Source organism: Telopea speciosissima, chromosome 7 (assembly GCF_018873765.1).
Source record: "Telopea speciosissima isolate NSW1024214 ecotype Mountain lineage chromosome 7, Tspe_v1, whole genome shotgun sequence".
NCBI classification, from domain to species: Eukaryota; Viridiplantae; Streptophyta; class Magnoliopsida; order Proteales; family Proteaceae; genus Telopea; species Telopea speciosissima.
The window spans coordinates 67,278,173-67,302,393 of NC_057922.1; the positions used below are offsets into that span (position 1 = coordinate 67,278,173).

Consider the following 24,221-nt stretch of genomic DNA (forward strand, 5'->3'; position numbering starts at 1 on the left):
TCTCCTCAATGGAGTCTCACCGGAATGAGGTCTTTGAAGAAGAGTGAATCCATCATGTGCTTGTATCGGATGGAGTTAAAAATCTTGCAAAAGAGTGAATGGTCAGTTGTGGAGGTTCAGAAGGGCTTGGATCATGACTCCTAGTCTCATTTTATTAGTGTTAAAATTATGGGCAAGAGATTGTTGTTGTCTGGTTGTGCAGTCTGCCAATGAGAACACAGTCAACACACACAACAACACCGACATGTATGGATGGAATATTTGAGTTTATGGAGGGTGAGGCAATAATTACGTCCACTCTTATTTGAGGGCGTAGGGACCACGTGGCCAGGTAACGTTCTTTTTCCCTAAAATTATATAAATGAATTATTTAAATGATACCAGTAACTGATAATTATTGGTTGAATTTGAAAAGCATGGAAGTCTGTCTAAAATGGGACTCACTTTGTAAGGTGATTTGTGCATAAACTTCATTTGTTTCTTGTTCAAGCTGGGAATGTTAAAAATCAACAAAAAGACAAAACTTAATTCCGTCCGCTCACGGAGAAAACTTATATTTGTTCATTGTCTGTTGTGAATATTTTTTTTTTTAATCCCAAGTAAGTCCAGTCCGGCATACATCTCAATATTTTAGGGTTTTTTTTTTCCGCTCTGCTCTATAGTTTAGGTTGTTTTTTCACTTCCGTCACCGTGCGTCGACCTATCTCTGCCATTAGTGCGTGGTATTGTATCTCCGCCACCGTGCGTGTTATACTCTCCGCCTTGTGCATGCTATTTTCTTTTTCTCCTTTTTCCTCCTTATCTCTTCCACCATGATCATCGGAACCCCCATCGACGAAGACGCCGCTACCTACGATGCCGCTGCTGACTCCAACGGCAAGATCAGCTCTGAAGGAAACGAACGGGTGGAGCACAAAAAACTTCTCAACCGCAATAAGAACAGCGAGGTGGAGCCCAAGCGCATTGGCACCTCTAGTGGCGACCTCACCATTTGGGACATCGAGCACAACGCTGTGGACTTCCTTTGCAACTAGTGCATTTCTGACTGCAATGATAGATCTTGCACCTCATTCGTCTGGAACGGATCCGAGCTCATGTACATCGGGACCTCCGGCAGTGACTTTGCCTGCACTCTCTGGATCTTCAATCACAAGGCCGTGGACAACCACATCGAGTTCTACGACTTCACTTGGGGCGGCGCCGACGCCTGTGCTTCAGTCTCCACTGTTGGATCCTGTAGGTTTTTCGACTTGCGCTCGGACACGGTGAAAATGGTGTTGGTGTTGAGGCTGAACCAGTCCTGCGAGGTTGAGTTCAATGACAGGGATGATCTGGTCTCAAGTGTGGCCATGGCCTCCAAGGGCTCCATCTTACTGGTGTTGAGTAGTGGGCCCGATTTGTGGGTGTTTAGGTTTTTTGTGGGCCAAAATTGTAGTCTTTGTGCTCCATGGATATGTTTCAGTATCTGGGCTCTTTGTCAAGGGCGGTCTTTCATTTTTCCTTTTTTGTGTGTTTGCAGGTGTTGGCGACCTTGGTGCTTATGGCACCAAGGTTATCATCAGCTTTACTGTTCCAGCCATCGGTCAGTATTCACCAACACTCTCCTGCCGTCAATCGACGCTCCACTCATTGATCCAGCAGACTACTGCTGATCCAACAAGTTTGTTTGAAAGTAAGCTATGGCAGCGTGTCGGCACGTGTGGGCAGTGTGGCGTTGGACTGTTTGGCATACTTGGGGCCCCTCCTATTGGCATGTTCGTGCATGCGCTTAAATTTAGCAAAGGCTACAACCTGTTATCTAGGGAAGCGGTAGTGACCCAACCCCTAGTCTAGATGACCCAGTCAATAGCATGTACGACCGGGTCAATTTCCACTCCTTGGTTTTAGATACCATATATCCATACTTTGTACTTATTATGCTCTCTATTTGTTTTATGTATTTCCTTTTCCATTGTTTGGCGTTGGGCGTGTATGAATGAATAGCCTTTTTTCTACCCCAAAAAAAAAAAAAAAATTTCGTCCTCTCACTTTATTTCTATCTTATCTGAAATAATTGTTGGTTTTTCTTTTCCACACATTGGTTTGGGGCTTTTGTCCCTTTGGATTTTACATCTATAACTGTTAATTGGATCTGGGTCATGGACCCGATCCATGGTGCCTATGAGGGGCGGCCTGACCCAACCTACGAGCAAGGGAAGGGAGTCGTCCACTTTATGTGAATCACTCCCTCTCCTCCTTTCCTTGTTTTAGTGAAAGACTGCAAAAGGGGGGCTTAGAGTTTTGACTATAAATAGATGCTCTAACCCTAAGTCATATAATAACATCAGTAACCAAGATTTGTTTTCTCTCTCCCTACTCTCCAAGTAATTGTGTGCTCTTGGGATTCCATCTTTTTTCAAGGATTTGTGGTGTGGAGTTCTCCTTCGTAGAGAAACCTTTCAAGATATTCGAAGATCTTGAAGGAGATCGTTCAAGTTTGTGAAACTAGTAACCAAACCCATACAAGATCCTCTTCCGCTGCATTCCCATCTCCGTTAAGGAAACACCCTAACTGGTGATGATTTATTTACAATAACCATCGATAATCAACAGTTAAACCAGTAGATTCCTTTGTCTAATATTCCTTCCAAATTCCTTTGTCGTTTTTTACGCATTCACTTGCTAGTTTTCTTCTTATCTTATCTCTGATAAACAAAAAAACAAAAAAAAAACGTAGCTTATCCATAGCATTTTTGGGATAATATTCTTTGTTTGGGAGCATAACCTACACTAGTGCTCCCTAAGTCTATCTCTCTCCCCATAACAGGTGACCTGGCTCTCCTCCAACCATGGCGAGAGCTAGAGGATCCAGCCCAGCAAAAACAGGAGCGTTTGGGTCATCTTACAGGCGAGCCCCCGCCATGGCTGGAGGAGAGCCGAATACCATAACACGAGGCAGATATGTCATTTTAGACGAGATTTTGCTGCTACGCTTGTAACAGAAATGTTCCAGCTACAAGGCTGACAGCCAAGGAAATGGAATCTTAAAAGGTATTTTAGAAAATACTAAAACCTAGGAGGGTATTTATGACCCCAGAGGGAAAGTGAATTATTTCATTTCCTTGGTTGTCACTCTCGTAGGTACAAACAAAGTTTGGCAGCAAAAATTGTTTCCCTTGCCTTCACGTGCTAGTTTTTCCTTTCATAGATTATGATTGTTTTGTTTAGATGTAATAATATTTAATATTGTACAAAAACATTGAATAAATGGGAACATATCGGGTTTAACCATACCTAATACCTACTTACATGGGTAATGCAATGTTAAATCGTCTATGTCATGACGGAGAAGACGATGATGAAGAAGAAAAGAATCAGCAGCCGGTTTTGAAGAAGATGATCAATAGTTGCTGCCGAAGAAGAAGAAGTAGTAGTGGGGCTCTGATTCTTAGGGCGCTCATGCTTCCCGATGTCGATCATTATCTCAAAACGGCATGTATCCTGAGATGGATCTACGGTTGTAATAGCCGACAGGTTATTGAATTGACATGCCCCCTTCTGCTGGTTTGCCGTCTGATAATAAATGTTGAATGCATACGACGCGTTGCTCCTCGCATCCAGCCCACCACAGGAAGATCCGTAACCAAGGCTGGTGCAATCCGCATAGGTGCAAGCGTAGTTGATGCTTGGGACCAGGTTTGGGTCTACACTGCTTGCACCAGGTGACATCACGCACCACTGCCTTGCCAGATACTTGACTCCCTTGGCCGGGACCAAGCTCTTACCATGACCCAAGTCCAGTTTGTATTTCACGGTTCCATCGTAGTAGAAGATGCCCCAGTGACGCTCGAAATTGCCCGGCTGGATGCTCTTGGCGTCCTCGTCGATTAGACCGAAGAGGTATACATCGGGGGCCGGGCTGGGCCGTTTTGGGGTACCCCGTCCCTGGACGATACGATCGACTAGGCCTTGGTTGAACCTGCGGGCATTGTCGAGGTTGGCTTTGGGATGGCCGTCGGTGGGCCATCCCACCTCACCGATGATGACTGGCATGGAAGGGAATCCATTCTTTTCGAGAGCCCAGATGAGGGTGTCGTAATTTGCTTCGAAGACGTTGGTGTAGGTGATGGATCCGTCCACCAGCGGAATAGAAGCGCTAGTAGTGGTGTTGTTGGGGAAGAAAGCGAAATCGAAGGGGAAGTTTGGATCAGCGTAGAGGCTGAGGAAAGGATAGATGTTGATGGCAAGTGGGCAACCATTGTCGCTGAGAAATTTGATGATGGAAACCATGAGTGAATGTATGTCTGACCGGAAGTCGCCGCCCGATGGGAGGTTGCTTTGGCTTTGGTAAACGTCGGCGTTAAATGGGACGGTGACTTTCACTTGTCTCGCCAGTCCGGCTTTTATGAGGGCGGCTTGGATATTTTTGAGCGCCGGAAAGGTGATGTCTTGGTAGGTGTTCTTGTAAGAACTCAGAAACGGTTCATTACCAACAGCTACGTACCTACAAACAAATACAAGTACACGTACGCGTACGTACAGATGGAAGAGAAGAAAATTTTTAATGCAATGAATTATTAAGAAGAAGAAGAAGAAGAAACTAACTAACAATATATGTTATATATGGAGATAATAATGTACGGGATAGGATACTCTACGTTCGTACGTACGTACCTTATGTCCACACCGTATTTAGAAACATAAGAGGAGACGTTTTGCTGAACCCAATCCTCAGCAACCCTAACGCTGCTAGAAAGTGGTGCCAAGAACTCATTAGGGATACCAAGCATAACCTGGATCCCGGAATTACCAAGAGCCTTGAGTGCCTCAGGCTCAGCTTCAAAGAGTTTAACTTTGTTGAAGCCGTTGTCCTTCAATAGCTGAACAACTGTGTCGGGCGGCAATGGATGTGTAGCGCGTGTTCCCCAGTTGCACCCGAGGCCATGAGCAACCAAAGCAAACTTGCATAGCGTTTGCAGCAGCAGCAGGCAGAAGCAGGGCCACAAGAAGAAGTAGTGCAGATTCATTATTAGTATTATTATTATTATTCACTTATTAATAGCTAACCTTTATATCCTTTCTCCCGTACGTACTCCCACCCAAGTACTCAACCCAAAATTGCTCTTAAAATGGATAGAGGATATGAGTTTTTGAACACATCGATCCCATCTAGCTTTAAACCTCAAAAATGGAAGGATCGAGGGAGAGAGAGAGCTAGGGTGCCCAGCAAGAAGAGAAGGATGGATGGAGAAGAATGAGAATAAGCGTGTCACCGTGCACCAAGGAAACATGGATTGCATGCAACGCAATTGGATCTGGCTAGCTAGCTTGTTCTAAGGAATTGATCGAATTGGATTCCACTGGATGGTTTAGGTTAATTTACCCATTTTGATGAATGAATGAATGAATGAATTGCCCAATTAAGTACGTACCCATCCCATCCATCCATCCGTGCATTTATTCAACAGAATCTGATCAGGAAGGAAGGAAGCAAGGAATAGAGTGAACTTAATTAGTTGTTGGTGATTCAGTATTTTTGCGACTTATTCCTTGTTGACTACAAAAAGGAAAGGTTTCTTCTTCTTCTTCATAACCTTTCTTTATGATGGATGACTTCAACTATACTTTCTGGAGACTGCAAAGTACAAGGTAGCACAGAATAGAATCTGTCCAGCCGTGGCGGGAGCTGGACGGTGCAGCACCCACTCAAGATGTTGCCCAATGGACTAGAGGACATCCAACGGTTAGATTTATTTAAATCTACTTTAACCCTTAAAACCCTTGAAGAGAGTCGGGTCACTCTCTAACCGGAAAACACCCTCACTGGTGAAGGGGCTACACGGCTAGGTAGCGATCTCTTGTCCTAAATAAAATAAAATTTTTGAAAGAACCACAAATGAAACAAGTAAAAAAGGAATCTTGATGCAATGGCTAACATTAATGCTTTACTTTGAAGGCACAGTTTGGGGCTTCAAATTTCTACCCTTGCCAATCAATGCTCAATTGTTCCAGGAAAACTAGCGAACGAACCAGATAGTTAACAAAACATGAGAAATTCTTAAAACCGTCCAATTTGATCTCACAAATTTTTTTTGTCAAGGTGGATCACTGGATCTATACTCATAACGAACTGAAAAAGGGGTGCTTCAAAAATGTTTCCTAGTTCAATCGTTGGTTCAGTGACTCCAATCTTGATTGAATAAAGTATGAATTGATCAATTTACCAACCAAACTTCATGAATGAATGTGATGGGATTATAGTTAGCAAAAACGAAAACCACAAAAAAAAAAAACAGATGGTACGGGTTTTAAACGGTGTAAAACTACAAAAGGTACAACAAAAAAAAGGGAAATGGATGGCACGGGTTAATTTTAAACATGTAGGTTTTAGAAAAGGAAAAAAAAAGCAGTATACTCGTATAAATTGATGAAGTATTATCTAAATATCTGCATCTAATATTTCAAAATAACTATAACATCCAACATTAATGTATATATATATTCGAAACCCACATCCAGCATTAATGTATATATATCCAAACCCATAATAAGTTCCAAGACATATCATCCAAAATACAATTCCAAATTCATACACCATAAAAAAACATGTACAAAATCTTGTTGAACAATGTGGCTTGGCTATGATGGTATTCATTGTTGTCAATAGACAACAAACTCCCAGACTGATGCATGTTCAATTCGACTTGGAAGTTATCGCTTAGAAACCGTTTTCAGCATATGCATTAGTTTGTAGCTCAATTTCAGGGTCAATGCATCGAACATGAGTTAAAGGTGATAGCATGAGAAGTATAGCCCTTCGAGTTAGCTTTACGTCGATAAAAGAATCAGGTCTATCAGAGTTCGATAGAGAGAGATATGATCAATTAAGTAAACCATTGTTCAACCAATCCAAGATCTTGAAAAACGGGAACATGTTTTAAACACGTTTAAGTTTATCATTTGCACTTTTTTCCAGTCATAATTGGGAAACAATCGGCACTTTTTTTTTTTTTTTTTTTGGTAAAATAAAATTTGACTATGGATGGGATCGAATGATTACATCCTAAATAAACTTCAAGTAGTTTCGCACCAAAAAATAAACTTTAAATAATTGAATTCCACTTGCCAGCTATAAGGGCATTTTGGTCTTTTTAAAATTTAACAAATAGGTCAAGGCAATCAGGTCTTTTAGAATTTTAGAAAAGATAGAAGAAAGGGTAGTTTGGTCATTTTAGCATTTAACGCTTGGTGTGGACTTAAATGGCTTTAGGGGGGTAAAGTAGGGGTGGTATATGGAATTTTCAGGGGTTGCGTGTGGACTTGTCAGAACCTTAGGGGGGGCATGAAGAATATTGGGTGCATTTTAGGGGGGTCTGCGTATTTAACCCTTAATATGTTAACACAAATGATACATTATCTATTCAATATTATTAAAAATGATTATTTCCCACTTGCGTGTAAAAAAAAAAATTTGACAAAAACCAGGCCAAGAACGGCATGGGCCGAACCCTAGGGACTCCTAGCTGGTCCTGGGTTTTTGTCATAGATCCATATGTATACATGATACATTATTGCTCTAATAAAAGTCACGGATTAAGTATCATAATTCACATTGAATATTTTAATATACATGATACATTATTGGTCTAATATATATATCAAATAACAAATACCTTTGTGATGTATCAAGTTTCTAACCCAGATTTACAACTCCCTGGTTTAATTTGCGCAGACATTATGACCCGCGGATGTTTTAACATTTGCACGTTATCTACCAACCCATGATGCACTAGAGGCTGAGTTATATAGACTTCTGCAAGGGTGGAAACATGCAGTGAAAGCTAAAATCAAACTCAGAAGTTTTTTGGTGCCAACATAGTGATCTCTACTCTATCCTACACCCAGCTGACCAGAAGTGTCTTACCATGGAACCTAATTAAAGTCTTTTTTCAATTAGCTGATGCAACTGACAATTTTACTAAAGTTGAGTTAACTGAACTAGTGATGAGCTTGTTTATAATAATGTTAACCTTTAAGGTCTCAAAGCCACAACGATCGATGTACTACATGTCACCAAAATCTTGATGTACATTCCAATCTTTTAAGTAATATATAGTTTTCTTTTTCATAAAAAAAAAAAAACAAAAAAACAAAAAAGTAGAATAAAAATTATTATTTCCCACTCACACGTAAAAAGAAGGTGAAAAACAGGACAAGTCCGGCCAGGGCTGAAACCAGGGGACCATTGGCCGGTCCTGGTTTTTTTAAAACCCGGCCCATTTGAACCCTTAGAAAGTCAGGCATAGCCAATTCTACATTAATTTTAAAAAAAATCAATCATTTCAATCAATAAATTATGGGGGAAAAAAAATAATATAGCCCTTCATATGTACAAAGTTAAACTTAGCAGAGCCCAGCGTTATATAAGAAATACAACTAAAAGGAGGATAATCATATCCTGGTAGTATGCAAAAGCCAAGTCTTTTTACCCAACATGGACAGGAAACCCAATATCTAGGTTTCATTAAAGGAGTTGCCAGTCATCCTCAGGTGGTTGGGCCACTGAATCACTCATGTTCTCCTCGTCAAAGAAATTATCCCCTCCTGTTCCACCAGTGTCACCAAGTGCATTGACCATGGCATCAGGGTTCATTGTCTTTGGAAGCTTAACGGACTGAGCAACAGTAAACAATGGCGCACCATTCGATTCAGCTGCAAGTTTGGTAGCTCGAACACAAAAATCATCAAAATCACCTGGAGGCCAGTACGAAATAAAATGTCAAGAAAATATTTCCTAGTACCATCAGCAAAACTATCCTAGAAATACAATCAAGGGATGCTAGCAGGCAAACCTTTGTCTCGGCAATAGAAACCAATAGCCAAGGAGGGATCAATCATATCTAGGGGAAATTGCCGTATGACACTGACAAAAATTATGGAAAAGGTAGGATGAGTTTAGAAACAAATAGATTAATGTTCATGTCTGCAACTGTGTGCAGCAAAACTACCTGCAATGGTAGGATGAAGTATCAGCCTCAAGGTTCTCCTCCCTAATATCAACCACCTGATATAAGCAAATAAGTTGACATATCAGTCAAAATATATAATTTACTAATTTAACCTACAACCAAATATTACAACTACACAATCATGATAAAGTAGGAGAAAAAGGGGGGGGGGGGGGGGATGGAACTGATGAACAAAGCAAACGAAAACCCAAAGACACCTAAATTCATCACATTTATATCAAGAGATCTTGTTTTCAATTTGATAGGTCCACCACCCCACCCACCTGGCCACTTCCCAGTAGACACGAGTTAAGATTAAAGTCTTAATTACGCTTTATAAATGACTGAGAATTTATAAATCCAAGAGTAGAATGAATTAGGCTAAAGCAAATAACCACAGGTTTCGTCCTGGGTTGCCACGAAACCGAGTTGTCTCGACCGAAACCACAAGTTTTGATCGAGTTTTTGTTCCATGTTTATCATATATTAACATTTATAGAATTTATGAAACCCCCCAGCATTTAAAAGTTGAAAATTGCACCAACCACCGAAATCCAGTTTTTATTCTTAAACTGGGAGATGACTTTTTATTCTTATGGAATTTGAATTTTTAACTATTTTCATTGGATTCAAATAGGGGGTATTTGTTTATTTATGAATAATATCTTTATTTCATTTACTTAAATGATATCAGGCATAAATAAGTGTCTGTCCTAGTTTCTGGCATAAATGTCTGTATATCAAGGTGTCCCACCGAGATGACCAAGACCACCGAGATTTCAAGATCTCGGCGAGATAATGCATTCCTCCTATTCCGCCTATGATCTCGTCTCAATGAGGAAGTATATATGAAGCAACCCCTGGTTTTGTTGCTTAGGGGGAGTCTGGCCTGGTGTGCAAACTCAAGAAATCTTTATATGGACTGAAACAGTCCCCTCAAGCATGGTTTGGTCAGATTGAACTTGTACTTGAATTTGGTTTGTCACGATGTAATAATGATCATTGAGTGTATTATCATCAATCTAGTGCAGAATATTTCTCATAGTATATGTAGATGATATTGTGATCATCGGGGATGACTCTGAAGGTATTAAGAGTTTGAAGACTCACTTACAGCAAAAGTTTCAAACTAAAGAACTGGGAAGATTAAAATATTTTTTGGGTGTCAAGGTGTCTCAATCAAGGGAAGGCATTTCACTTCCACAACGAAAGTATGTTCTTGATTTGCTTACAGAGACAAGGATGTTAGGGTCCAAAGTCCAAACCTCTAGATACTCCGATGGATCCTAACATAAAGCTTACAGATGATAGTGGTGAATTGGTGATGCTCTAGATGATCCAGAGAAGTATCGAAAATTAGTTGGAAAATTGAATTACTTGACTCTGACTTGACCTGATATTGCCTTTCCGGTCGGCATTGTGAGTCAATTTATGTCCTCTCCTCGGACAGCTCGTTGGGATATTGTTATTTGAATAATAAGATACCTCAAGAAGACTCCAGGGCATGGTCTGCTATATTCGGATCATGGAAGAACAATTGAGGGCTTCTCAGATGCCGATTGGGCTGGATCTCCTACTAATAGAAGATTAACTACAGATTACTACACTTTGTTGGAAGGAATCTTGTGTCATGAAGAGCAAGAAACAGAGTGTAGTGGTTAGATCTAGTGCAAAGTCAAAATATCGAGCCATGGCACATGTAACATGCGAGTTGATGTGGGTAAAGCAGTTGTTGGCTGAACTTGGGTTTGAAGATCCGTCTCCCATGCAACTGTGGTGTGATAACCCAAGCTGCAGTTCACATTGCATCAAATCCAGTGTATCATGAGAGGATGAAACACATTGAGGTAGACTGCCATTTTGTTCGCGAAAAGCTACAACAAGGGATTATTTCTACGAACCATGTTCGAACAGAAGAACAACTTGCAAATGCGTTTACAAAGTCTTTGGGAAGTGGGAGGATTAATTATAGTTGTTACAAGCTAGGCATGATTGATATCTATGCTCCAGCTTCAGGGGGAGTGTCAAATGTTATCGAGCTGAGGGGGAGGGAGTCGATATTAGCGCCAGCCTTCCCTTTTCTTTTTTTATTTTATGTTTTAATATTACTTTTTAACCCTTTGTGTTAGGTCAGCCCTAGTGTTGGTTATGTAATTGGTTTATGCTTATAAATATTGAATTGGTTTTGGGGAGTCGCATCTCAACAATTGTGAGTTGTGACTCCCAGAATTGCAGAAACCTCTAACGCCTCTCTCTCCTTCTCTTTAACTTCTCTGTTATTCTTTACAAGCTGCTTGGAACTTCTCCACAAGGCCATCGGATCAATTTTTGGTGTTTAGAATATCACATCCAGAAATTGGGTTGATTTTATCTAAATAAAATTCTTTCTGAAATGACTGACGATAGGATGAACTATATTAAAAAAATAGAATATAGATTACTGAAGAGAAATTAGGTAGGATTACACTGTACCGGTTGAACTTCGTGAGGATCAAGATAGAATGCTTTGTCATCTTGCATACCGACAATATATGTTGAAGCCCCAGGTTTCCCACCTATGATGCCAAGGCTTTGAGGAAAGGTGAATGTGGTCCACAACAATGGAATATACCTGATAAAAGTCCCAACAGGTATGACATTCTTTGCATTTTTTGTAAAAAAGTTCAAATATAACCTTATCCTCAAATTTCACTAAAAGGACCATTTAAACCACAACAAATGGGAACACCTCAGATATTTAGACTTAGAAAAAACATATTTGCCAAACTGATTCATGATTAAACAATAAAATTTTCAAAATACTTTTTGACCAATACCATAACGGAATTTTATGTTTTGGAATGCTAGCTCAATAAGATTGTAACTGCAGAGGTATGTATCATAGATATGGGTTCCAACAAGTAATTAACCACTTCCAGCTTTTCCTATCACAATAAGTTGTTTGCTCTTCCACAGTATCACGTAGTGTTGTTCAATCAGAATGAAAAAAGAAGTCACCCAAAGGATGAAAGACTCGGATCATTTACATTACATCCTAAACCACTAGTAGGTGTTTCCAGGATTATTGCATCACAATATCAAGAGTAAGAAACTTGTGCTGAAATTTAATAGACTTCGGACCACTCCTTACAGGTCAAAAGGCAGCAAACAAGAATGGTCAGAGATACATTCTTTTTTTTTTTTTTGGGGGGGGGGGGGGGGGGACAAGTAAATAAGTACAAGTATAAAGTACAGCACCAAAAAAGGCAGCCAAAGCCAGGAACCCAAGGGGACTAATAAGTGGGGCAATGGACTGAAGAACAATTCAAAAGTCTGTTAATACACCCAGGGCCCAGCTAAGTTATCTAAAAAGATATTAGCTGGGTTCATCCTCCAACAACAATAACAACGCAGCCTTATCCCAACTAAATGGGGTCGTCTACATCAATCCTAGTGAAGACAAGTTAAAGATAAAGGAGAAGAAAAGGAACACAACAACAACAACAAATCAGTCTCAAACACACTAACAGGGGTCGGCAGCGTGGATCCTTTCCTTCCAATCAGCTCTATTCAACGCCCTACTTGAAACAAGACCCAAACTATGCACGTCTTTGCTCACCACTTCTCCTAGAATCATTTTACGCCTGCCCCTAGCTCTTTAGAACCTTCAATCAGGATCAAGTCACTCCTCCTAACTGGAGCATCTGAAGGCCTCCATTGAACATGGCCATGCCACCTTAGACGACTTTCCTGCAACGTATCTTGAATCGGGGTTACTCCCATACCAACTCTAATTAATGTAGACTAGGTAGGACAAAGCCCACTAGGAACCAGGGGAACAAGGTTATGTAGTAGGGCTGGCCGAATGGACAGTTTTAGGTAATTAGGTCACACACTAGGGTTAGGGTTAGGGTTTCGAACTAGGGTTTATTTGGTATTGAGGTGCAGGTTTTTATGAGTCTACTGGTATAAGTTGGATCGAATTTGGTTGAGGTTGGAAATCTAGGGTTTCGGGTAGGATGCCTTATGAAAATGGACTGTTTGTGAGATCTAGGGTTTAGGGGCAGATTTTAGGAAAGGGGCTTATAGGGTTTTAATATGCAGGTTTAGGGGATCCTAATGATGTAAAGAAGTTAGGGCTTGTATAGGTTTTCAAATTCTGCTGTAGGGCAGAATTAAGTTGCAGGTTTAATGGAGGTCGAATGTGATGGGAGAAGGGTAATAGATCAGGTTTGTATAAAGGAAAACAAAGGGCAGCAGGTTCACTTACTGTAATGCAGAAATAAGGCAGCAACTTGAAGATTGATAGAGCCTCCTGACCTTCACAGTGCAAGGAGTCGCAGGAGTCCACCCACCCTTCACCACCTTGAGTCCACAAGGATGCAAGCTCGCAGAGGAGCAAAGGCAGCAGCACGCAGGCAGCAATCTCAGATTGAAACAAGAGTTTTTTAATGCAGAAATTAGTGGGGGAGCCAGCCCACGATCCATCTATTTATAATAAAAAAGAGGGCCAAAAGCCTTACACAAATAACCAGATCTGAACTAGGAATCCCAGTTCCAAATCCTAAATCCAATCCTAGTCAGATTAGGACTAATGGTTCCTAACCTGAATCCTAATAACAAAACATAAAAAAACATAGCAGACTTATACTCTAAATAGGAGTATAAGTTTTGTAAACAGCTTTGATATGAATGCTTGAGTGATTAGAATCGATCACCCAAGCCCCTTTATTTATAATAACTTGAAGTAAATCTGATCAAAGTACAAATAGGAATTATAACACCTCAGTCCTAGTCCTACTAGGAATTCCTAATACAACTAGGAATGCCAAAATAGGACTAATCCTAATCAGCTAGGACTAGTAGGACTAATCCTAATCAAACTAGGACTACTTACCCCAATCGTGTAAGCAACCTATTTCAACACTCCCCCTCAAGTTGGAGCAAAGATGTCGATCATGCCCAACTTGACTAGATTGGGATGAAACAATTTTCCAGACAATCCCTTGGTGAAGATATCAGCAAGTTGATCAGCAGATGTCACAAAGGGAATACAAATCAGCCTAGCTTCTAACTTCTCTTTAATGAAATGCCTATCCACCTCAACATGCTTGGTACGATCATGCTGATGGCAACCTTGTTGTCGCAGTACAGCATCATAGGAAGACGAATAGGAACACCAAGATCTTGTAGCAAACCTTTAAGCCATAGTAACTCACAAATACCTTGTGCCATAGCTCGACACTCTGCTTCGGCACTAGAACGAGCAACCACATTTTACTTCTTGCTACGCCATGTGACAAGATTTCCACCTACAAAGGAGCAATACCCAGAAATAGACTTCCGATTTGCAGAACCAGCCCAATCAGCATCAGTGTATGACCATAAATAGACAAAAGAATTCTTTTTCCAGGAGCTGACTTCAAATAGTGCAAGATACGAAGAACAACCTCCATATGAGAAGAGTAGGGATCATGCATAAACTGGCTCACAGTACTCACGGCGACAACAATGTCAGGACGCGTGTGTGAAAGATAAATCAGCTTCCCTACAAGTCTTTGGTACCGGCCTTTATCAACAGGCTCACCCTCTTTCTCCTTGAGTCGAACAGTAGGGTCTATAGGAGTATCTGAAGGATGATAGCCTAGCAACCCGGTCTCAGCCAATAAGTCTAGGACATACTTCCTTTGGGAGAGAAAAATGCCTTTAGAAGATCCGGCTACTTCAATCCCAAGAAAGTATTGTAGTTTCCCTAGATCTTTAATCTCAAATTCTTGTCCAAGGAAGGTCTTCAACCGTCTGATCTCATCACCATCATTACCAGTAACCACTATATCATCAACGTACACTATAAGAACAGTGAGGTTTTCACTAACCCTCTTTATAAAGAGTGTGTGGTCAGCATTACTCTGCTTATAGCCCACAGAAATCATGGCCTTGTAGAACCGGCCAAACCATGCTCGAGGTAACTGCTTCAGACCATAAAGTGCACGCTTCAGTCTACATATTTTTCCTTGGTTTCTGTCACAAGAGAACCCTGGTGGAATGTCCATATACACCTCCTCATCCAGTGTTCCATTTAGGAAGGCATTTTTTACATTTAGCTTCTGCATATCCCATCCAAGGTTGACTGCACAAGATAATAACACACAAACAGTATTTAACTTTGCAACAGGTGCAAAAGTTTCCTGGTAATCAATGCCGTATGTCTGAGTGAACTCCTTGGCCACGAGTCGTGCCTTATACCTATCCACAGTGCCATCCACCTTCTGTTTCACCACAAACACCCATTTACATCCAACGGTTTTCTTCCCAGGTGGAAGAACCATAAGCTCCCATGTGTTATTTTTCTTCAAGGCGTCCATTTCTTCCATCATAGCTGCCTTCCACTTTCCATCTGATAAAGCTTCCTGCCAATTGTTAGGAATAAGAACAGAAGAAAGAGAGGAAACAAAGGCACCAAAGGATGGGGAAAGGGAATCATAAGAAACAACATGAGATATGGGATGCTGAGTGCAAGTTTTGACACCTTTACGAAGAGCAATAGGTAAGTCAGGATCATTACCAGGTGGAGAGGCAGGTTCTGGATCCGGGTTCGACAAATGGATAGGTACTGGAGCAACAGTTGATTGAACCTGCTTATGTTTCCTTGCATAGGTCTTCACATTACTGGCATCAATCCTCCTCTGAAATTCACTAATAGTCCTCTGGATAGGAGTTTGGACCGGGGTAGTTTGCTCCCCTTGAATAGAAATGGTCTCCCCCTGTATAGGAACCTCTCCCCCTGACTCAAGGGGAGTACTAGGGGCAGGCCGAATTGGTTCAGACTCATGGTAAACAGATTGAAGTGGAGGTGGAGAGTCAATAGTCAACACATCTTCACTAACACTCTCCCCCTGAAGAGGTGGGGATACATAATATGGAACAATTTCATGAAAGACAACATCCATGCTGACAAAAGTCCTGCGGGATGGAGGGTAGTAACATTTGTACCCTTTTTGGGTAGCAGAGTAACTCAAGAAAATGCAGCGGAGGCTACGTGGGTCAAGTTTACCAGGGGACCTTGTATCCCTAGTATAACAAACGCAGCCAAACACCTTAGGTGGGACTATATAGGAAAAAGAGGCAAGTAATAGCTCAATAGGGGCTTTTGAAAGAAGAACCCGACTGGGCAGCCTATTAATTAAATAGGATGCAGTAAGGACAACATCCCCCCAATAAAGGGAAGGGACATTGCGAGCAAACATAAGGACCCTAGCCACCTCCAGGAGGTGGCGGTTTTTTCTCTCAGCCACACCATTTTGGGCTGGAGTGTCGACACAGCTGGTCTGATGGAGGATTCCATGTGCAGCAAGGTATTTTTGGAACTGACCTTCCATATACTCTTTCCCATTGTCACTCCTCAAAATTTGAAGAGTGGCATTAAACTGGGTCTTAATCAGTTGATGAAAGTGTTGAAAACATAAAAAAAACTTCACTCTTTGTGTGCATAAGGTATACCCAAGTGAACCTAGAATAGCAGTCAATGAAAGTGACATACCACCGATGGCCAGTCAGGGAAGCTTTCCTACTAGGCCCCCACACATCAGTATGAACAATATGAAATAAGGAAGAGGATCTTTTATTAGAAATAGGATAAGTTGAACGCGTCTGTTTAGCCAAGACACAAGGCTCACAAAAAAATTCTTCCTTATTACAGTCTTTAACTAATGCTGGAAATAAATTTGATAAAGTACCTAAGGGGGGATGGCCTAGTCTAGAGTGCCATTTATGTAAATCAGAAGAGAAAGATGCTGAAGGTAAAGCCTGAGTAGGATCGCCATTAAGCAGGTACAATCCGCCATGCACTTTACCTGATCCAATCGTCTTCCCCGAGTCCAGTTCCTGAAAAACACAGTGAGTGGGAAAAAAGGTCACTTCACAATTCAGGGATTTAGTGATATTGCTAATGGAAAGAAGGTTAGTTGTAAATTTGGGAATATGCAACTACAGACATGGTATAAAATCTCGCGAAATATCGGCGATATATCGCGATATTTCGTGAATCTATCGACACCGAGATACGAAACAAGGTCGAAATAAAAGTACAATAACTCGTCGATATATCGAGATATTTCGACGATATATCGTGGAACTCACGATATATCGCGAGATATCACGATATATCGCGAGATATTGTAAAGTGACAATAGTGTCACATTCAAAATCCTTATAAATTTCATATTTTCGCACTCTTGGTCGATATTTCACGAGAGCTGAAATGAAATTTTCTCTCTTCTTCCTCCCTTCCAAGCCTCATTCAAGCTCCTTGTCGCCGGGAAGACGTCGGAGGGTCATCTAAGCTCATCATCCAAGCCTAATTTCATTATTTAAGGTAAATTATATTTCTCTAAAACTATTTTTTTAAAAAACTTTGTACAAATGTTGTTGGATGTTGATGATATTAATATATGTTAGACAGGAGGCCGATCTCTGACCTCACGGTGTCGAAATTTTTTCCCATATGTATTTTTTTATTTTTTTCTGGTTTTAAAAATTCATTTTCCTACAACTAAAATAGGAAATAATTAGGGGTAATATGACTTAGATGGTAATGAATTAAATATATGTTAGACACCAATGGCCGATCTACGGCTTCACGTTGTCGGATTTATTTTTCTGCTCTTAAATAATTCTTTTAATTTTCGAAAATTAAGAAAAATATATAAAAAATTAAAAAACAGAAATAAATAAGGAAAAATATGAGTTTTAAGTTTAAAAATAATGAAAAAATATGAAAGTTATTTCTATATGTTTTGAGATGCATTACATGTATATTATGTTTACTAATTCATAGTTTTGTTGTGTTAGGTCAATACTTATATTAACATTATATATAAAAATTGGTTTTAATTTTGTGAAAAATATAAGGGTTAGGGGAAAATATTAAATAACTATACAAGCGTATTAGTAATCTAAAAGTGTCAATTGAAGTGCATCTACATTAAGTTTTTTAATTATTTGTGTTACTTACATTGCGTAAACAAGTATCATTATGGCGGATCGTGATAGACAACGTGAGAGGGCAAGCAAAAGGTGGGGAAAGTAGTCAACAAAGGGGGGGACGAACAAAGAGAACGAGAGGAACAAGAGAGACCAACCAGCCAGACATAGGGGTGACATTGCATGGTTACATGGTACTCCCATTGATGGGGATAAGAGAAAATCTATATGTAATTATTGTCACATGCAATTTATGGGAGGTGGGTCCAAGAGACTTAAACAACATCTCATGGAGGATCTAAAGATGTTGTAGGTTGCCATATGGTCCCTACTGAAGTAGCCAGGGAGATTGGTGATAGTTTGAGGGGAAGAAAGAAGAGGAAGGTGACAAGCAAAGGATAAGAGAACAACTTGAGGATACGGGAGGAGTTCGATGGGAGGAGGAAGACGATACAATGATGATGATGACTCCTCCTCCTCCTCGATGATGACATTGCAAGATGCACGATGACATCTGAACAAAGAGGAGGCTAGGGATTTTGGCGGACTGTTTCAAGGAGTAGAGGAAGTTTTCAAGATGATCGCGAGAGACAAGAGTAGGGGGTAGTGGAGGAGGGAGTTGGAGGTCCTAAAACTTTGAATCCTTTTAAAAGATCACAAAGTGTGAGGGCAATCCCAACACCTCTACCAGATGCCAGACCACCATCAACATCGATCCTAAATTGCATAAGAAGAAAGGAAGCGATCAACCCGAATCAAAGGAGCATGGAAGGGGATGAAGGGATTGGTTAAAGAATCAATAGCTAAGTGGATGCTATACCATACCATCCCAGCAAACACTCTGCCATGAGCCCCATTATGATACCATGATAGATACCATTGCGGCTGGCCCAGATTCAAGGGCCCCACCCCATATGAGGTAATGAATGTTTATCTACCTCAACAAAAGAGTGAGATTGATGAGTACATTAGTGAGATGAAGAATATGTGGGAGACATATGGGGTGACTATAATGGCGGATGGATGGGGGCCTCAAGAAAGTCCATCATCAATTTCATGATTTATTGTGATGGGAGGGCGAGTGTTCCTCAAATCGTGGATGCATCCAAAGAGATAAAGGATGCAAAATATATTTCTGATTGTTAAAGGTAGTGGAAAAAGATGTGGGTATTGAGAATGTTGTCAGTTGTAGCTGACAATGGAAGTAACTTCAAGCTGGCGGTGAGAAGATGATGAACAATAATAAGTACCGGCTCTTGGACTCCTTGTGCAGCCCATTGCATTGACTTAATGCTAAAAGATATGGGAAAGTTAAAGTTGGTGAAGCGTGGTTGAAAGTGCAAGACAAGTCACCAACTTTGTATACAACCACTCCTATGCACTCAATCTATTGAGGGAAAAATGTGGGGGTGACTTGGTTAGGCCTGGCATCACAAGATTTGCCACCAACTACATTGCCCTCAAAAGCATTGAGACAAAGAAGGCGGTGAGAAGCATGTTTGCTTCGAGGAGTGGTTTCAATGGAAGGGTTCCAAGGCGCAAATGGGAGGGAAGCACAAACAACGATGTCATCTCGAGAACTCGGACCAAACTAAGCAAAGTGGTGAAAGTTTTAGAGCCGATGAATTCAAGTTCTACATGTTCTTGACTCGCTCGAAGGGCCCAACCATGCAGTCCTATATCTTTGCAATAGACTTGATGAAAGATAGTGTCTATAGTGTGGGTCCTCAGATAGCAAACACTTCTTAGATATCATAAATGCTCATTGGGAGAATCAACTTATGCATCCACTGCATAAGGTGGTGAGTAAATTTGTTTTATGTTTACTAATTCATAGTATTATTATTTACTAATTACCTATGCATTTGACAATACCTCTATTCTATATGTCATATTTCAGCATACTACTTCAACCCTAAGTATCAATATAACAATAGGCTTGGGTTGGAAACTCAACTTATTGATCTTTGTGAAACAAGTAGTGAAGAAGTTGGAGCGGATGGTGCACTACAAGCAATTTGCAACAATGAAGTGAGTTCATTTGGAAACTCAACTTATTGATGCTTTCAAATAAGTAGTGAAGAAGTACTTACTAATTTTCCACATGGGTATAGATCGAGGTATTTAGGGATGCATTGGGAAGTTTTGGAACCGAGGCTGCGATCTGAGGCGAGCACGTGGTGATCTTTGGTAATTCTTTTAAGTTTTAAATTACATATGTATTGAAATTTGAAAGTTGAAAGTTGAAACAACATTTGACACATGTCTTTTTTGTTGTAAACTTGTAATGCATGAATGGTGGGTGTTGTATGGGGAATCGGCTGAAAACTTAAGAAGAATAGCAATTAAAGTCCTTGCCCAAACATGTTCGCATCCTGGTTGTGAGAGGAACCGGAGTACCTTTGCACTCATCCACTCCAAGAGGCGCATGTTGGGGTCTCAACGTTTATCTCGACATGGTGTATGTGCACTACAACTTGAGGCTGAAAGCTGCAACACATACGCATGGGACATGAGGGACGAGAGGGGCACCATTGATCTATGACATCTTTCAAGTTGACTCGACGATGAGGACCCTATTGTGGATTGGGTGAGGATAGAGGTGAGCCAGTGTTGGATGAGGAGGGAGGTAGGCCCGACCCCATGATAGCTTCCGAGATTGGTGCGTGTGGGCGAGTATATGGGCGACGAGGTCGAATACATGCGAGGAAGCCTCACCATACCATTCCGGATTTGGTGGCATTGTTCTTCGATGATGAAGATGGTCTAAGTCCTCAAATGATGATGATGGTGATGATGGTGATCTTTGGTGGTGGTGATGGTGATCTTGGTGGTGGTGATGTTGGTGGTGGTGATCTTTGGTGAAGAATATGACGGCATGCGAGGCGTTATGTGGTAGGCCAGGAGGCCCAGGATTCGGCTTTTGTAGACCCGCTCCGATTCATGGAGAGACACGGTTTGATCATGCCACACAAGATACGGACCACGAACACGTGCCCCCACCCCCCCCTCGAGAGGCCCTACATACATACAACAGAAGCGTAGGGTCGACAAACACACGATTACTGGTTGATCAAATGGACATTGATAACCTATCAGCTCTGTTGGTGGTTTGAGTATGGGTGATAGGGAGGAGGACCGGCCGGACATTGGCGTGCCCCATCTTTTGGCGCACATGCCGCTCCATTGGCATCGGATTATGGTGCATCACAACCTTACGGTGGATATGGATATGGATCATCATCATAGGGCGGTTTAGTGGGGTAGGGGACTATGACTACCCCCATCCAGAGGACATCTTGGATCATCTTTGTAGATAACATCTTTGCATACCCTAGCGGACCTAGATACCAACCTCACGGCCCATACATGCGCCAATGCCATCGCCTCTTGCGCCGGCGCCAACATCATATCACAGTGGATCATCTTCTTCACGAATTTGGATCGATTGGTAACCTAGTTTATATCCTAGGATAGGTTACCTCTGGCATCGTTGATGATTCCATTTACGTGACACTTGTGGATGACTACACTCGTTTCTTCTCCGATTCTATACCGTGGTCCACATATGTCATTCAAACAGAGCAATGGACGTCGACTCGGCGAGGCATGAGTGGGATTGATCCAGGAGGCACGCAAGACTACTATTAGCATTTAGCACTTGTAATTTGTAACTTAAGTTGTGATTTCATTAATCTATGTGTATTTAACTATTTATACATTAAGGTCGGCGACCTATGTCAATCAAGGGCAAGCCCAAAACACCAATTTGAATTCACATTTTTACAATTTTATGGTTTAAATGTGTTTATTAAGCTTAAATAAGGCTGTCCATGAAGTTTAGGCCTAAATATGGCCAAATACCCCGAGATGGACCCCGAAATATTGCGAAAAAATGCAATATTTAGAATATTAGCGATATCTCGGATATTTCGGATATCTCGGTAGGCCCGAGATACCGATATATCGCGAGATATAGTACTATGAACACAGATGACAGTGTAAGGGAAGGAGAACAACCAATGGATCCTTTCCCGAGATGGAGGAGAGGGACCCATCAGCAATTTTGACTTTATCCTTACCGAGGAGGAGAATATGTATTAAAAAGGCTAGAAGAACTGTCATGTGATCGCAGCACCGAAGTCTATGATCCATGGAGTGGATACTACGATGCACAATGACCAAAGAAAAGAAATACATGCGGGCAAAGAAGGAACCCGAATTGGCGCAGAGCGTAGTAGAAGCGTTGATGTGTTCAACATACGACCAAAGCCTGGAGTTCTTCCTGGGAGAAACCAATGTCAGCAGTGGAGTTGGAGCTACACTTTCAGTATGATTGGCTTTGCTTTTAGACTTAGCACGACCACGTTTGGCCTCAAAATCAGCTGGCTTCCCATGTAATTTCCAACACTGAGCCTTAGTGTGATATTGTTTGTGACAATGCTCACACTTAACAGGCTCTTTGGTAGTAGTAGTGGAAGCAGCAACAATATCATAAGAAGCAACAAGAGTGGGACCAGCAGTCTGTAAGGCTGATCTCTCAACTTTAGGAGTCATCATCATGGCAGCCCTTCGTGTCTCTTCACTGTGAACATAAGAAAAAGTCTCCTCTAAAGTGGGGAAAGGAACCCGTCCAAGGACTTGCACCCGAATAGGGTCATAATCATCATTGAGGCCAGCCAGAAAATCATAGACACGGAATTGGTCTACATAGGTGTGGTAGGCAGTAATATCAGCAGTAGTAGTAGGCTGGAATCGAGCATAATGATCCAATTGCTGCCATAAACACTTGAGGGCAGCATAGTATTTAGTAACAGACATCTCCTTCTGAGTCGTGGTTTGGAGTGTCTTCCTGATTTCATAAACCTGAGCACCACTTCCTGATCGACCATAAGTTCCCTTGACAGCAGTCCATATCTGAGTAGCAGTGTCAAGGAGAAGATATTGACTGGATAGATCAGTGGTCATAGAATTTAAAACAAATGACATCACCATAGCATCGTTCGCAGCCCATTTAGTACGGGCAGCACCTTCTTCAGCTGGTTGTTTGGTGGTGCCAGTAAGATGGTCAGTGAATCCCCTACCAGCCACAGTCAAGGATAGTGATCTGGCCCAGATAAAATAATTCGTACCATCAAGCTTGATGGCAGCAGCATAGGGAAGGAAGTCATTCCTAGTCTGACCATCCCCTCCAGAAGTAGTAGTAGTTGTCTCTGAATCTCCCATAGTTCAGGTAGAAACCGATCCACAAATTTGAACAAAAAAACAAATCTTCAAAAAACTGAATCAGATCTGAAGTTTGGGTTTTGAAGTGGCAGCAATTGCAGCCGTCAGAATAGGCTGAAACTTGGATCGAATGCCCTGCAAGTGGTGGAGAATAAGCCTGCAAAAAATCAGAAAATTCTGATTATGCAATAAGAAACCCTAATAGGGCTGGTTACAGTATCGAGTGAAACCCTGGGTTGTGAAACTGTATGAGTTTCAGCCGTCAGAACAGGCTAAAACAAGGATCGAGTATCTCCCTTGTCGTGGAGAAGATTCCCTAAAAAAATTGGCCCCTTTGGATGAGCCAATAAAAAGCCCTAAATTTTAAAAAAATTTAGGTATATCTGAATGTAGGTAATTGCAGGTTCGAATCAGATGTGGATTGGATTCAGATCTGCAATCTGAAATATGTAAGGTGTAGATCAGCAAGTACAAGGATCAATCTCCAAAAAAACAGAAATCCAGCTTGAATAATGTAGCAGCTTGATCTCGAAGGGTTGGAGGAAACCTGCGGCAGTTTCAGATCACACCAGTGTTTGTATAATCTTCAGTGAGGTGTCATTGAGGGCAGCAGCTAATTCTTCATTGAATCACCTCAAAGATGCTGCCCTGAATGAAATAGAGAGTCCGAGAGAGTTGGAGAAGAAGGAAACCAGTAGCCGAGAGAGTTGGAGAAGAAAACCAGAAAAAATCGAGGGGAGGCTGCTCTTCGGATGAGAGATGGCTCGATACCATGTAAACAGCTTTGATATGAATGCTTGAGTGATTAGAATCGATCACCCAAGCCCCTTTATTTATAATAACTTGAAGTAAATCTGATCAAAGTACAAATAGGAATACTAACACCTGAGTCTAGTCCTACTAGGAATTCCTAATACAACTAGGAATGCCGAATAGGACTCGTGAGGTAAAACAATAAAAATAAAAGAAAAAAAAATCTAATCGACTAGTACTACTCCTAACCAAGGTACTAAAACTCGGGTCTCGTACCAACTCAACTATTGGAAA

General features: G+C 41.2%; 2 protein-coding genes across 3 annotated transcripts in view; both read right to left on the reverse strand.

The window, feature by feature from the left end:
* Positions 1–3,312: 3,312 nt before the first annotated feature.
* LOC122668799 (glucan endo-1,3-beta-glucosidase 5-like) lies at positions 3,313–5,011 on the reverse strand. The gene is made up of 2 exons (XM_043865331.1): positions 4,654–5,011; positions 3,313–4,483 (listed from the first exon to the last, which is right to left on the reverse strand). The coding sequence occupies exons 1-2, from the start codon at positions 5,004–5,006 to the stop codon at positions 3,313–3,315; spliced, it is 1,524 nt and encodes a 507-aa protein (XP_043721266.1). The 5' UTR covers positions 5,007–5,011.
* Positions 5,012–8,305: 3,294 nt separating this feature from the next.
* The window catches only part of LOC122669045 (cysteine protease ATG4-like), a 34,089-nt gene continuing 18,173 nt past the window's right edge, over positions 8,306–24,221 (reverse strand). For both annotated transcript variants that reach the window (XM_043865671.1, XM_043865672.1), the window contains exons 6-9: positions 11,460–11,598; positions 8,988–9,043; positions 8,832–8,902; positions 8,306–8,733 (exon numbers count right to left, since the gene is read on the reverse strand). In XM_043865671.1, the coding sequence (XP_043721606.1) occupies positions 8,504–8,733; positions 8,832–8,902; positions 8,988–9,043; positions 11,460–11,598 (496 nt within the window). In that variant the 3' untranslated portion in view covers positions 8,306–8,503. The remainder of the gene's footprint in view (positions 8,734–8,831; positions 8,903–8,987; positions 9,044–11,459; positions 11,599–24,221) is intronic.

Excerpts from the sequence above, each read along its gene's own strand:
- LOC122668799 (XM_043865331.1), bottom strand. The coding sequence starts at position 5,006 with ATGAATCTGCACTACTTCTTCTTGTGGCCCTGCTTCTGCCTGCTGCTG. Across the intron at positions 4,484-4,653 it reads AAATACGGTGTGGACATAAG|GTACGTAGCTGTTGGTAATG; the intron begins GTACGTACGTAC and ends ATTTGTTTGTAG.